Raw genomic sequence first — 12,789 nt, 5'->3', positions numbered from 1 at the left:
GATCGAGCTTCCTTAGGGGAGGCTCTTAATAGAGGGGGCAACTTGCTCAGGGCTCTTTCCTCTCTGGAAACCTCCGTAATTTATCCTCGCTCCCCGCAGCGTCACCCACCGAGGGCAGACTGCCATTGCCCCCTGCCTGCAGCAGGACCAGGGGAAGGAATCCCAACCTGCGAGTGGAAAACCACCTCATTTCAGAGTTGATTTACATTTATGGAGGGGCTACTAGATGCCAGGCTCTGTTGCTAGGCGTTGCCATAGGGATAATGAAACAGACCTCGAGAAGCTTGGTAAAAGGAAGAAAATCAGGCCTCCTGACTCCAAGCTCAGCCTTTTTTTCTTCCCACAAGCCCTTGAATATACAGGAATCAAGGGGCTGTGAGTTTAAATCCTGGGAGGATTCCTTAAGGGCTTTCCAGGGATTTCTATGGACTAAGAAAAACTGCCTTCTAAAAAAGACTTTTCCTTTTTCTCCCTAGCAGAAACACAGGCTCATAATCATGTCCGGAAACTCTTGGCCAGATGTGTTTCAGAATTGAGAGGAACACCCCAGTAAGGTCTGGGGCAGCACCCAGTAACCAAACATTGATGCTTCGACAGCAGATTGTATGAATATTCATCCTCATTTGGATACATTTATGAATAGTCCTACCGAGCCAAGCAAATAGCCTCACTCGGTATTACACTTTTTGCCATCAAAATTGTTTTTTAGGAGAAAAGTCCAGCTTTCACTGCTTCCTGATTTTTCCAATAAGGGTAATCACCAACACTTGCTGAGGCTAAAAATTTGTTTCTTCAGCTGACATTTATTGAGTGCTTAGCATGTGCCAAGCACTTTGTATACTTTGTCTTATGTATTCCTTCCAACAACCCTAGGAAGTAAGTACTATTATTAGTGTATTCTGACAGATGGAAAAACAGGCTTACAGAGGTTCCATCACTTATCCTGGGTCACACTGAGAGCAAGCAACAGATTCGGGGATGTGAGCCAAATCTAACTCCAGAGAAAACGTTCTAACTACTATGTGATAGTATCACAGCTTGGAGCTCTCCCACATTTACTGGATTTATTAAATGTGGTCCTTTGTTCCCTATTGCTTCCAACCCCTATCCCACAACACACACACACACAACACACATGCACTTCGGGGGCTCTTGAGCAGGTATTGTCTGAATCCAGCAGAGGGCTTGGTGCAGCTTAGGTACTTAACTTGAAGCAAAATGACTCAACGCAATGTTTTATACAGATTTCATGTTTTGTTGGTAAAGTGTTCTCTTTGTTTTTTCTTTTTTTAGGGTTTTATTTATTCATGAGAGAGAGGCAGACATAGGCAGAGGGGGAGCAGGCTCCCTGAGAGGAGCCCAATGTGGGACTCCATTCCAGGACTCAGGGATCACTACCTGAGCCAAAGGCAGCTGCTTAACCACTGAGCCACCCAGCTGCCCCTGTTGGTTTAGCATTTTACCATTCTATGATAGTAAGGGTACAGAATATCTGTGAAGGGATATACAAAAAACTGGTAACAGTGGTTTCCTCTGGATAGTTCAATCGCTGACAAGGTGGGCCAAAGGGTGTGTGTATGTACACGTGCCTTTTTAAAAAATTTTTTAAAAATAATTTATTTATTCACAGAGACGCAGAGACAAAGGCAGAGGGAGAAGCAGGCTCCACGCAGAGAGCCTGACGTGGGACTCGATCCACGGTCTCCAGGATCACACCCCGTGGCTGCAGGCGGCGCTAAACCGCTCCGCCACCGGGGCTGCCCTGTACACGTACTTTTTAAATATTGTACTACGCATCTATTGTCTATTAATACTAGGTTTTATTCATTTTTTTAAATTTTTATTTATTTATGATAGTCACAGAGAGAGAGAGAGAGAGAGAGGCGCAGAGACACAGACAGAGGGAGAAGCAGGCTCCATGCAGGGAGCCCGATGTGGGATTCGATCCCGGGTCTCCAGGATCGCGCCCTGGGCCAAAGGCAGGCGCCAAACCGCTGCGCCACCCAGGGATCCCATTCATTTTTAAAGAATACTGGAACTTTGTTTAGATATTATTTATTTAGTAAGATGGTCAAAAGTAAGCTCACTGATAACCTCACACAAAGAAAACATGACTCCATGGCTCCTCTATGGCTCCAGACTGCAGAGGCCCAAAGATGGCCCATGAGGGGAGAAGATTCCTCAGTGTGTTCCTCTCCTTACTACTGGATTATTGTTTTCAATGGACAGAAAACAGTTACCTTGGATCCAGGAGAAAGAGGTTCCAGCTTTTGATCAGTACCACTCTGCAAATATCCTCTTTGAGCTTATTTCTCTATCCATAGAACGGTGATAATTCTTATCTCTGGGGTTTCTCTGAGGATTAAGAGAAACCTTAATCCTCCTGTGACAACAACACAAGTGTTTCGTAGAGTGGCAAGCACTGTCCAAATAATTGACATCCCATTTGCCCATATCTCCTCCAGGCCTTTGCTCATACTTTCTCTAACTAGACTAGTCTTTCTCTCTACTATACAGGCAGGAGTCCTAGTTATTGGAACTCTGAGGCTCTGTTCCTCATCAGTAATATTGGTAAAATGATAGTAGTTTTAAAGAAGAGATAATGTGGGGAACCTGGGTGGCTCAATTTGTTAAGCAGCCAGCTCAGGTCTGATCTTGGGGTCCTCGGACTGAGCCCTGTGTAGAGCTTGGCACTCAGCAGGGAGTCTGCTTGAGCATTCTCTCCCTCCCTCTGCTCCTTCCCTTGCCCATGTACACTGTCTCTCTTTAGGGTAAATAAATGAATCTTTAAAAAAAAAAAAAGAGAGGGATCCCTGGATGGCGCATCGGTTTGGCGCCTGCCTTTGGCCCAGGGCGCGATCCTGGAGACCCGGGATCGAATCCCACATCGGGCTCCCGGTGCAGGGAGCCTGCTTCTCCCTCTTCCTGTGTCTCTGCCTCTCTCTCTCTCTCTCTCTCTCTGTGTCTCTCTCTGTGACTATCATAAATAAAGAAAGAAATTTATTAAAAAAAAAAAAAAAGAGAGAGATAATGTAATAATGAATGTGCACAATACCTGGCCAAAGTAAATTCTCAATAATTATTAACTCTTACTCATCTTCAAGGCAGGCTGAAATACTACTTTCTCTGCCAAACCTTAGCACCTCCAGGCGTATTATTATTATTATTATTATTATTACTACTATTAATTAGTCATTTAAAATTATTCCATCCTCTGGAGTAATTCATACCTTCATTGTAGCACATACTACTTTTTATTTTACTGGTTTGGTTACTTACCTGTCTAGCTACTACATGTGACATACTCTAGGGCAGAAAACATGGAGCACCTATCTTGCATCTCGAGGAACTGACCATTCTTTGAGTGCTGCAGACAGGGTGAACAGAACAGAAATGAGGCCATGGTAACCAGCTGCCCTTCCCCTGGCTATGGATCTCTAGAATTTCAGCTCCTCCTCCTCCTCCTCAGATATGCCTTAAAAAAAAAAAAAAAAAAAGACTTTATTTATTTACTTGAAAGAGAGAGAACATGAGCAGGGAGGGAGGGGCAGAGAGAGAAGCGGGCTCCCTGCTGAGCTGGGCTGGATCTCAGGACCCAGAGATCACAACCTGAGATGCCTAACTGACTGAGCCACCCAAACACATATGTTTATTTTTCTTTCCAAAGGGCTCAGCCAAGCCTGTGCGAAGAATTTGCAAGTCAAGGCCCGAAGGGCTGTAGAGCATAGCAGCTGCTTAAAGGACCAGCTCACCACCTCCCAAAGGAACTCCAGGAAGCCTCTGAGCCAAGGAAGAGGAAGGGCCAGGGAGAGGCTAGCAGCAGAATGTTAGAAGCTGGCATTACTTAGCCCAGTGTTTACTGACTTTTTCAAGGCAACACCTGGCTGCTTTTCTGGCAGCTTGGCTAGAGGGCAAGAGTATGCCTTCTGGAGCCTCTCCCATATCCTCTGGGGATGGATGACAGAACTAAGCCATCTTCCTACAGGAATTTGGATCCAAGCCTCTCTCTCCCACACAGCACTGGACTGCCTGCTTTGAGCCATCTCTGGGTGCAACAAAGTTTGGTAGCACCTTGCTCACAGCAACAAGGCAAGTATCCTCCCCCAAGGACAGAGGCCAGCAAGTGCCTTAAAGTGCAGGTGACTACTATGCCTCAACTCTCTCTAAAAAGAGAAATTATGGGGTGCCTGGGTGGCTCAGTCGGTGAAACTTTTGTCTTCGGCTCAGGCCATGATCCCAGGGTCTCGGGATCAAGCTCACATGGGGCTCCCTGCCCAGGGGGGAGTTTGCTTCTCCCTCTCCCTTTGCTTGCTGCTCCCCCTACTTGTGCTCTCTCTGCCAAATAAATAAAGAAATTCTAAAAACAAATAAATAAAGAGATCATGAAGATCTTTCTCCCCTTCCCCAAAGTTCTGTGTCCCTTAGAAGCTGTCCTTCCCCTACAGGGTCCAACCTTTTGTTCTGGGCTCAATGCCAGGAAGAGATGATGAGTTCCCATCCAGGTCATAAATTCTGAACTAAAAGGAAAAATCAGAACTCGAACTGAGGGTTCGAGACTTCTGATTAAAGTAATAATACCTATATTAGATATATTTTTAAAAAAGAAAAAAAAAGATTTAATTTTTTAAAGTTATCTCTACGCCCAATGTGGAGCTGAACTCACAATCCGGAGATCAAGTTGCATGCTCTTCCAATTGAGCCAGCCAGGTACCCCCTTAAAGAATTTAGCAATACGTGTTATTACATCTCTCTGAATACATTCCTTTTTTTTTTTTTAAGATTTTATTTATTCATGAGAGAAACAGGCAGAGGGAGAAGCAGGCTCCATGCAGGGAGCTCGACATGGGACTCAATCCCGGGTCTCCAGGATCAGACCCTGGGCTGAAGGCAGCACTAAACCGCTGAGCCACCCGGGCTGCCCTATTATCATCTCACTTTGTTGTCCCAACCACCAGGAATTGTTCTTTTTTTTTTTTTTTAAGATTTTATTTATTTATTCATAGAGACACACACACACACACACACACACACAGAGAGAGAGAGAGAGAGAGGCAGAGACACAGGCAAAGGGAGAAGCAGGCTCCATGCAGGGAACCGGATGTGGGACTTGATCCCGGGTCCCCAGGGTCACACCCCAGGCTGCAGGTGGCACCAAACTGCTGTGCCACCGGGGCTGCCCCAGGAATTGTTCTCATCCCCATTTTAGAGATGAGGAATTCAAGTCTCAGGAGAGAGAATTACCCAGTTAGGAAGTGGCAGGGATAGTGCTTGCATTCCCCTCTGACTATGCTCTTTGCTACCACACTGAACTCTTAAAGAGCCTTACTAATTGTTTTTGGTCACTACCTCTGAGAATGTATGAAAACAATGGATACTCTCGAAAAAATACACCTCTGTATCTACTCACAAGTATTTTGCACTAGGCAAAATGGTTCCATCCACCCATGGATCACAGAACCTAAAGAATCTCCATGGTCATGGACTAACTAGCCCTGTTTGGTGTGGGGAAGCATTCTCTCTCAACTCTCTAGGGTTCCACCGGCCCAACTATATTCCCAACCTTGCTGATTTGGATTTAGAAGTTCAGCAATTCGAAGGCTATTTGGAGCTCATGATCATGGAAATTCTTGCCAGCCCCTTAGCAAAAACTAGATTCCTGGAACTTCACAGAAAGTAAAGGGAATCACCTTCCCTGGGGACTGCTCCTTGACTTAGCATTAGAGGATAGTGGCCTGGCAAGGATGCCAGCCTGACATCCTGAAGGGTTACTACATCGTTTTTGTAACATTACCGGTTAATCCACTGCTGCCTTGCAGATACCTCAGCTTCCAGTTCAACCTGAGTTCCATTCTTTCTCTTTGCCCCTAAGATTCCTGGGCTCTGCTTTGGGTTCTATCACTGGTTGATTCACCGTGCACAACCTTGAGAGTTACTTAAGGTAAAGAGGCTAACAACAAAAAAACCCCCAACAGATTATGGTAGACCAGTAGTTCTAAACTGGAAGTGATTTTTTTTTTTGTGCCTCCAGCCAGGAGACATCTGTCAGTATCGGGACTCAGCAATTGGTTGTCATACTTATGGGTAAAAGGAGGTGGCTACCAGCATCTAGTGTGTAGAGGGGCCAGGGATGCTGTCAACACCATACAATGCACAGGACAACCTACCACAATGGATAGCTGGCCCCAAATGTGCCAAGGTTGAAAACTCCTGTGTTGAGACCATGACTGTTGAATGTCAGATGGACTTGGGGCTGGAATCGTTGGCCTGCTGTGTGATAATCGGGCATGTCAGTGAACTTGTGTGAAACATAGGTGAGTCAGCAGAGTGATAAGAACACAGATTCTAAAGTTTGAATTCTAGCTTTACTGATCAGCTGTGTGACCTTCAAAGGTTGCCTTACCTCTCTGAGCCTCTTTTGCCTGGACTATAAAATGACCTATCTCATCATAGAGAGGTCAGAAACTATCCACAGAAAGTGCTTAGCACTGTGCCTGACCCACAAGTGCTCAAATGTTAGCTGAGGTTATAACCACAGTAGTGTCCTTGCTGTTCCTCATCTACAGCACATGGTTTCTGGACCCACATATTCAGTGTGTGATATAGTTCAAGGTCTCCACTCTTAATGCCCCAAACTCCTTAAGGGCAGGATCTTGGATTTCTCTGCCTTCACCAAGACTACTAGGAGGATGCTTAGTTCCTAAATACTTGCAGATTGCCCTTATTTTATTTTTTAAAAAGATTTTATTTATTTATTCATGAGAGACACAGAGAGGCAGAGACACAGGCAGAGGGAGAAGCAGGCTCCATGCAGGGAGACTGATGCAGGACTCGATCCGGAGACTCTCCCTGAGCCAAAGGGAGATGCTCAACCACTGAGCCACTAGGCATCCCTGCCCTTATGTTACAGATAAATTCAACCCATTCTTATTAACTCACTTTTTTTTTTTTTCATGTTTTAACCCTCTTTGCTAGCTGTCTTTTACCTGGATGGGAATATTCTTGGTTTCGCTATTTCACAAAAGTCTTGAAGTTAGTTGAGGTAAAGTTTTCACAAAATGGATCCCACTTTTACTGCTTTTGAAACCATCCAGTTTGAGACAGATTGTGTTAACCAGCACTTCCATGTTCATTTTGTCACGGTTTCCTCGTGCAAGGGCTCTGAGGAGCAGTGACTGGATATATCAGCCTAGCACTCTCTTCCCTGGGTTATTAGTCCCACGTTAGCCAAGCTGGGGAAGCCTGCCGGGCACAGATTGAGATCACAAGGAAGATGTTGCATGAGGCTCTCTAAGCAATTTATTAGTTGGTTCAACCAAAAAACCCTCATTCTTTATCCCTAGCAAGGCTAAGATTGTAAATTCTCCAAGAACAGGAACTATACCATATCTGCTTTATTCTAGGCCATTTAGACACTCTTAAGAGTCTTTCATTCTTTCATCTAAGGATGAAAGTGAAACTTGCAAGTGGGTCAAATGCAGGCCGATGGGGGCCCACCTCTAAGTCCAACTGGCTACATCACTTCTTTGGGACTGTTTTCCTATTTGTGCCACCTTATTTGAGGTGCCATCATGAAAACAGATGGGACAGCACAGCAGTTAATGGGTTAGGCTAGCCTGAGGTGGAATCCCCAATTCTTCCACTTCCCAGCTCTGTGATGTTGGATGAGTTATTTCGCTGCCCTAAGCCTTGGTCTCTTCATTTGCAAATTGGTATAAACCACTGTACTCTTCATTCATAAAGTTGTTGAAGTAACAAATGTAAAACAGAGCTTGGTGCAAATTAAGCCCCTTAAGAATGTTTTACCTCATTATATTAAATTTGAAGGGAAAAAAGCACCAATTATTATTACTTACACAAATCCATGCTCCCTCTGGGAAATAAAGGGAACCCTCCATGTTCTCAGGTCATGGCAGTGCCACTTCTCAGCTCAGGAGTTCCAAACCACCAACGGCTGACCTATTCCCATTCCCTTGTTCCCCCCCCCCCCCGTTCCATCAAGGCCCTCTGCAAGGGCAAAGGACAGAGGCGAAGGCATATGGGTTTAGAGAAACGTTGTGTTTAATGGTAAAGCTTAACACACTCCAGCACCAGGCATGGCCTGAAGTCGAAGCAGCAGGGACGGGTAGGTGACCCTCACGGAGCCTCACATGGCGAAGAGGATGAGGAAGGCGACCATCAAACAGAAGAGCCCCATGGCCTCAGACAGGGCAAAGCCCAGAATGGCATAGGAGAAGAGCTGCTGCTTGAGAGACGGGTTCCTGCCAGGGACAGAGATCGATGCCAGGCAGGGGAAAGGAAGGGGTAAGGGCACGGGTGGTGGAAGACACAGGTAGGTTAGGTCAATGCCCGGGGTGGGGATGCTGAAACTGGGGGAGGGCCTAGCCTGCATATATCCTGGGGATTTGGACAGGTGAGCAGAGTACCAACATGGGAGAAGTGGGCCAGGTTGGAAATATTTAAATTCTGATCCAGAGATCATTGGAGAAAACAAAAGATTAATGAAGTCAATCCTAAGCTAGTGGGAGCTCCTGCTGAGGCTTCTCCCTGATGGGGTGAAATTTGTGGTAGGGGATGCTCTAGGCCACCCCCCAAACTTACCTGGCATAGCCAATGATCAAGCTGCCAAACACTGTCCCAATACCAGCCCCTGAACCAGCCACACCAACTGTGGCAGCCCCAGCGCCAATAAACTTGGCTGCTGTGTCAATGTCCCGGGAGACAACACTGGTCTGGAACTCCCGTCGGGCCACCTGGAGTGGGGAGCTGCTGTAGGATGGCTAGAGAGGCAAGTAGGGAAAGAGAGGTGGTAAGGCATAGGACAGGTGGCTAATTCCATCCCCTCACGTGACCCACCCAGGCTGAAACTTGGCAAATTGCCGGACAGGTATAAAATGCTCAGACTGCAGAGCATGCTGGGAATTAGTCTTAGGGCCTATTTTCGGACAGGACCAGGGAAATTTTACGGGTTAGGGAAACTTCACTTTTGCAAACTTCTCACCTACAACTCTCACCTTGGGGTACTTAGCACTGTTAAAGCACTACAGATTCTGTAACTGTCCTCCCACCTGGGCCACTATCTTGAAGAATCCCTTGCTGGGGAAATTAATTAATTTTTAAGATTTTATTTGTAAGTACTGTCTACACCCACTGTGGAGTGTACAAACTACAACTCTGTGATCAAGAGTCACATGCTCTACCGATTGAGCCAACCAGGTGCCCCTGCGGAAATTTAGAAGAGGGCCCATATTCCTTTACCTGTTTAGATGGGATCTCTGGCCTACTCAAGAAGGAGGCAGACAAAGGCCTGATAAGATCCCTGGTACAGCAGCGGATCTGTCAAATCAGAAAGACATGTTCCTCCGTATCAAGAAAAAAGCTCAAAGTATTTCAAGGTCAATTAATGCATTCCTGTTTCTACCAGCTAGGCCTGCCCAGAAGACAGCTGTCCTAAGACCCAGGTGTAGTTAGCAGTGGCAACTTTCCCATTAAAAACCAGGTACCAAAGTTCATTTTTATGGGCACAGCCCTTATCAGTATCCCAGAATGGAACAAGAACCCATGCTAATACGAAAGGAGGTACAGGAAGGGTCTGTACCCAGATCACCAAAAGAATCAGAAAGGGGAAATCTTTTGGTGGAGTGTACTCACTGTTACACACCCTGAATGGACAGGGCCAGTAAGCCTGGTGAGGTTCCTCCAACAACCATCTAAGTAGAGCCCCCTGTAACCTGGCTTCCTTGAAATATGTCAACCTGATGCAGTGGTTCCCAAACATGGCTGAACTTGGGAATCATCTGGAGACTACTAGTCAAGGTTGAGCAGGACTGCTGCGGTAGGCTGCCTTGCTGCCTACCGCCAAGCCAGACTGGGGGTAAAGATCATCTCCAGATCTGACCGCATTCCAAAGCCAAGAAAGGCTGGTTTACAGGTCTAAATAAACCGGGGGCTAGCTGCATCACTACAGCCTCCCCAAAGAGCCAACATCCTCTGGATGCCAGGCTCCTCTCAGTTCATTCATTAAACATCGACAGGTCCCACACCTGGCACTACAGATCACCCCGGAGCCGCAGCTTACCAGAGCCGGAGGAATGAGTAATGCCCCGGTGGTCTGCATTTTCTCAGTCTGCAGAGGGAAAAAAAAAAAAAAAAAAAAAGATTCATCCACAGCCTAGTCGTTTGCTTAGTGGCGACCTTCGGGCGTCCCCTTCACCCCGCCCGCCCTCCCGGGACCACGTTCTTCCTTGCACCGTGCCCCAGCTGAGGAGGGCATTAGAGGTCAGAGGAACAGCGCGAAAGGGGTCTGCAAAGGAAGGTCACGTAGATCTCCAGCAGAGGAAGGAGGCCCAAACCCCAGGAAGGAAATGTTGCTAAAGAGAATGGTCTCCCGGGAAGGCTTTAGGAGGCAGATACTGGGTCGGTGCCGGGCAGAGTGCTGCCCATTTTACACAGCTGTCCTCGGCCCGCCTCGGTGGGGACAGCTAATCGCTCATTACTTGGTAATTAACAATAATTGTTAAGGATATAGGCACCTAGCGCTTCTCCCGGCCCTGGGGGCAAATGCCCCCCACACGGCCCAGCCCACACCCCTGCCGATCGCTGGCTTCCGGCCCCAAGTCACCTGCACTCCCACAGCCCCGCGGCCCCTAATCCGACCACGGCGCTTGCCCGGCTCAAGGTGACTGACTCACCTCCCGGCTTTAGCTCTAGGTCTCAGCGCTCCGCTCCCCACCCACGTGTCCCGGGATCCCCCCACTCTCATTGGCTGCAATCCTCCCGCATCCTCATTGGTTAACGTCCTCAAGTCCTCCTTTCTTACTGGCTTTCGGCAGCTTCTTCCTCTCTCTCCACAGGAGCTTCGTGGCAGTTCCCGCCTCCCTGCGGGCGAAGGCGGGGTTTTCCTCCGACATCTGGCTTCGGATTGGTCGATCCCTGAAATGCTCAACCATAGAGTCGGCGGGGCTCAGAGGTTCCAGAACCTCCCGCACAAAATGGCGGCCAAGGTGGAAGCTGCAGAAAAAAAAAAAAAAAAAAAAGGCGTGGGAGAGATGACCGGACGCCTTACGCAGACAGACACATGACCTTGGACCTGCGCCTTCATTCGGGCGCTTGGGCCTTCAGGCACGTTGGATGACGGGATTTGTAGTCGGGTCAGAGGCCCCAAGGAGGGCTGAGATCCCGCGAGACGTTCCTCCTGAGGCCGGGAGAGCCAACGCCTTTGCAGCAATTCGCGCTCTCCTGATTCGTGGAACCCTTGCTTCCGCCTTGGAGAATAAAGGCCGCCTGCTGGCCTGGAAAGTTCGCTAGTGGGCGAGCGCCTTGTTGGCCTCGGGCAGAGCTCAGCAGCCCTGGACTACCAGCCAGATTTTTTTTTTTTTATTGTAAAAAAAACCAACTAAGGGTAAAATAATACTCCTATAGAAAAACGAGCAAAGGATAGGAATAGGCAGTCCGCTAAAGAAAAATAGAAATTAAAGAATATGTAACTTAGCTCATCAAAGAAATAGAAGCTTAAGCGCATCACTTGGCATTTATCAAAGAGCAGAATTTTTTGTTTCTTTTTCTCCCCCCTCCCCCTTTCTTTTGGACAACCTTTATTCGTCCGAGGGGGTGCACCGTTCCTGGAATTACTGCATTATCAGGTCAATATGCCTGAAGTGGACGAAGCAAGCTCCCGTTCTGGAAGCTCCTAGTTACAAAAATCCGTTTAATATATTGTCCTAGGGGGCGCCTGGGTGGCTCAGTGGTTGAGTGTCTGCCCTTGGCTCAGGTCGTCATCCTGGGGTCTCGGGATCGAGTCCCACGTTGGGCTCCCCGCAGGGCGTCTGCTTCTCCCTCTGCCTGTGTCTCTGCTTCTCTGTGTCTCTCATGAACAAATAAAATAAAACAAATAAAACAAACAAATAAAACAAATAAAATCTTAATATATATATATTATATATATATATAATATATATATATATTCCTAGGTTACAGGACGTATCACATATTAAACTAATAACATACTACACTTGATCTTAGCCAAAAGGGGGAGAAGCAATCAATTCTTTTTATTCATGCGAGCCAGGCACTGTCCTATATACTATTGTTGGCGAAAGCATGAGTTAGGAAACCTTTCCAGAAAACAATGTGGATTGGGAGAAAATAAAATAATAGTTAATTCTGGATAGAGTAGTAAGGGTGATTTATATTTCTATGAGTCTATATAATAGAAAAATATTTAAAATTATACCAATCTGGAAAGTTAGACCTCTGGACTCTTAGAAAAATATTTTAAGATCTAGATGTAAGAGAGACTGCCAACATGGTGTAAGGGAAGGAGTGTGGAGTTTTGAGATAACACAGACTTGAGTTCCTATCATGGCTCTACCATATAACTGGATATAGATATTTCTGAGATTACCAAATCTCTCTTGGCTTTAGTGTTATAAACTACCATTGATTGAGGCCTCACCGTATGCCAAACACCGTATGCAAGCACCGTGTTAAGCTCCTTCAACTCTTAGATGATTTAATCTTTATAACAACCCTGTAAGTAGGTATTATTATCCCCACTTTACAGATTATTTCATTTCACAGAACACCTTTCTTCAGTTTGACATATTTGGTTAAAAGGTAGAGTCAGTATTTGAACCCAAATCTATCTGGGTCCAAGGTGAAGCTCTTAACCTAACGGCTAAGGAGGTTCTTGGGCCTCCTAAAAGCAAGGGACATGTAAAACAGAGTTAATACTTGCCTTATAGAAATATATGTTTTATAAAAATAAAATAAATGCAATGCATAGATTGGTAG

The 12,789-nt window shown here is 46.4% G+C and overlaps 1 protein-coding gene, 1 long non-coding RNA gene and 1 pseudogene across 9 annotated transcripts in view; 1 reads left to right on the top strand and 2 right to left on the bottom strand.

Annotated features, from left to right (window-relative positions):
- ATP5MC1 (ATP synthase membrane subunit c locus 1) overlaps positions 1 to 10,986 on the bottom strand; it is a 33,175-nt gene extending 22,189 nt beyond the window's left edge. Inside the window, exons 1-5 of one of the 8 annotated variants that reach the window (XR_007413210.1) lie at positions 10,689 to 10,755; positions 10,076 to 10,123; positions 9,256 to 9,333; positions 8,599 to 8,777; positions 8,052 to 8,258 (exon numbers count right to left, since the gene is read on the bottom strand). Coding sequence is in view for 5 of the 8 variants with exons in the window: in XM_049114783.1 (XP_048970740.1) it covers positions 8,144 to 8,258; positions 8,599 to 8,777; positions 9,256 to 9,333; positions 10,076 to 10,114 (411 nt within the window). In the remaining 3 variants the exon portion in view is untranslated. Of the gene's footprint in view, positions 1 to 8,040; positions 8,259 to 8,598; positions 8,778 to 9,255; positions 9,334 to 10,075; positions 10,124 to 10,529 lie in introns of those variants that run through there. The other 7 variants (XR_007413209.1, XR_007413211.1, XM_049114783.1 and 4 more) reach the window with 7 other exon arrangements.
- On the top strand, positions 2 to 4,544 carry LOC125755829 (uncharacterized). The gene is made up of 3 exons (XR_007413212.1): positions 2 to 876; positions 1,631 to 1,764; positions 3,668 to 4,544. It is a non-coding gene; the product is annotated as an uncharacterized LOC125755829 (long non-coding RNA).
- Positions 10,987 to 11,934: 948 nt separating the features above from the next.
- On the bottom strand, positions 11,935 to 12,038 carry LOC112655703 (U2 spliceosomal RNA; annotated as a pseudogene).
- Positions 12,039 to 12,789: the final 751 nt, after the last annotated feature.

The sequence above is a fragment of the Canis lupus genome, chromosome 9 (genome assembly GCF_003254725.2).
Source record: "Canis lupus dingo isolate Sandy chromosome 9, ASM325472v2, whole genome shotgun sequence".
In the NCBI taxonomy this organism is placed as follows: domain Eukaryota; kingdom Metazoa; phylum Chordata; class Mammalia; order Carnivora; family Canidae; genus Canis; species Canis lupus.
Note: the sequence above shows the minus strand (reverse complement) of the source record. Positions and strands in the feature narration are given on the sequence as shown.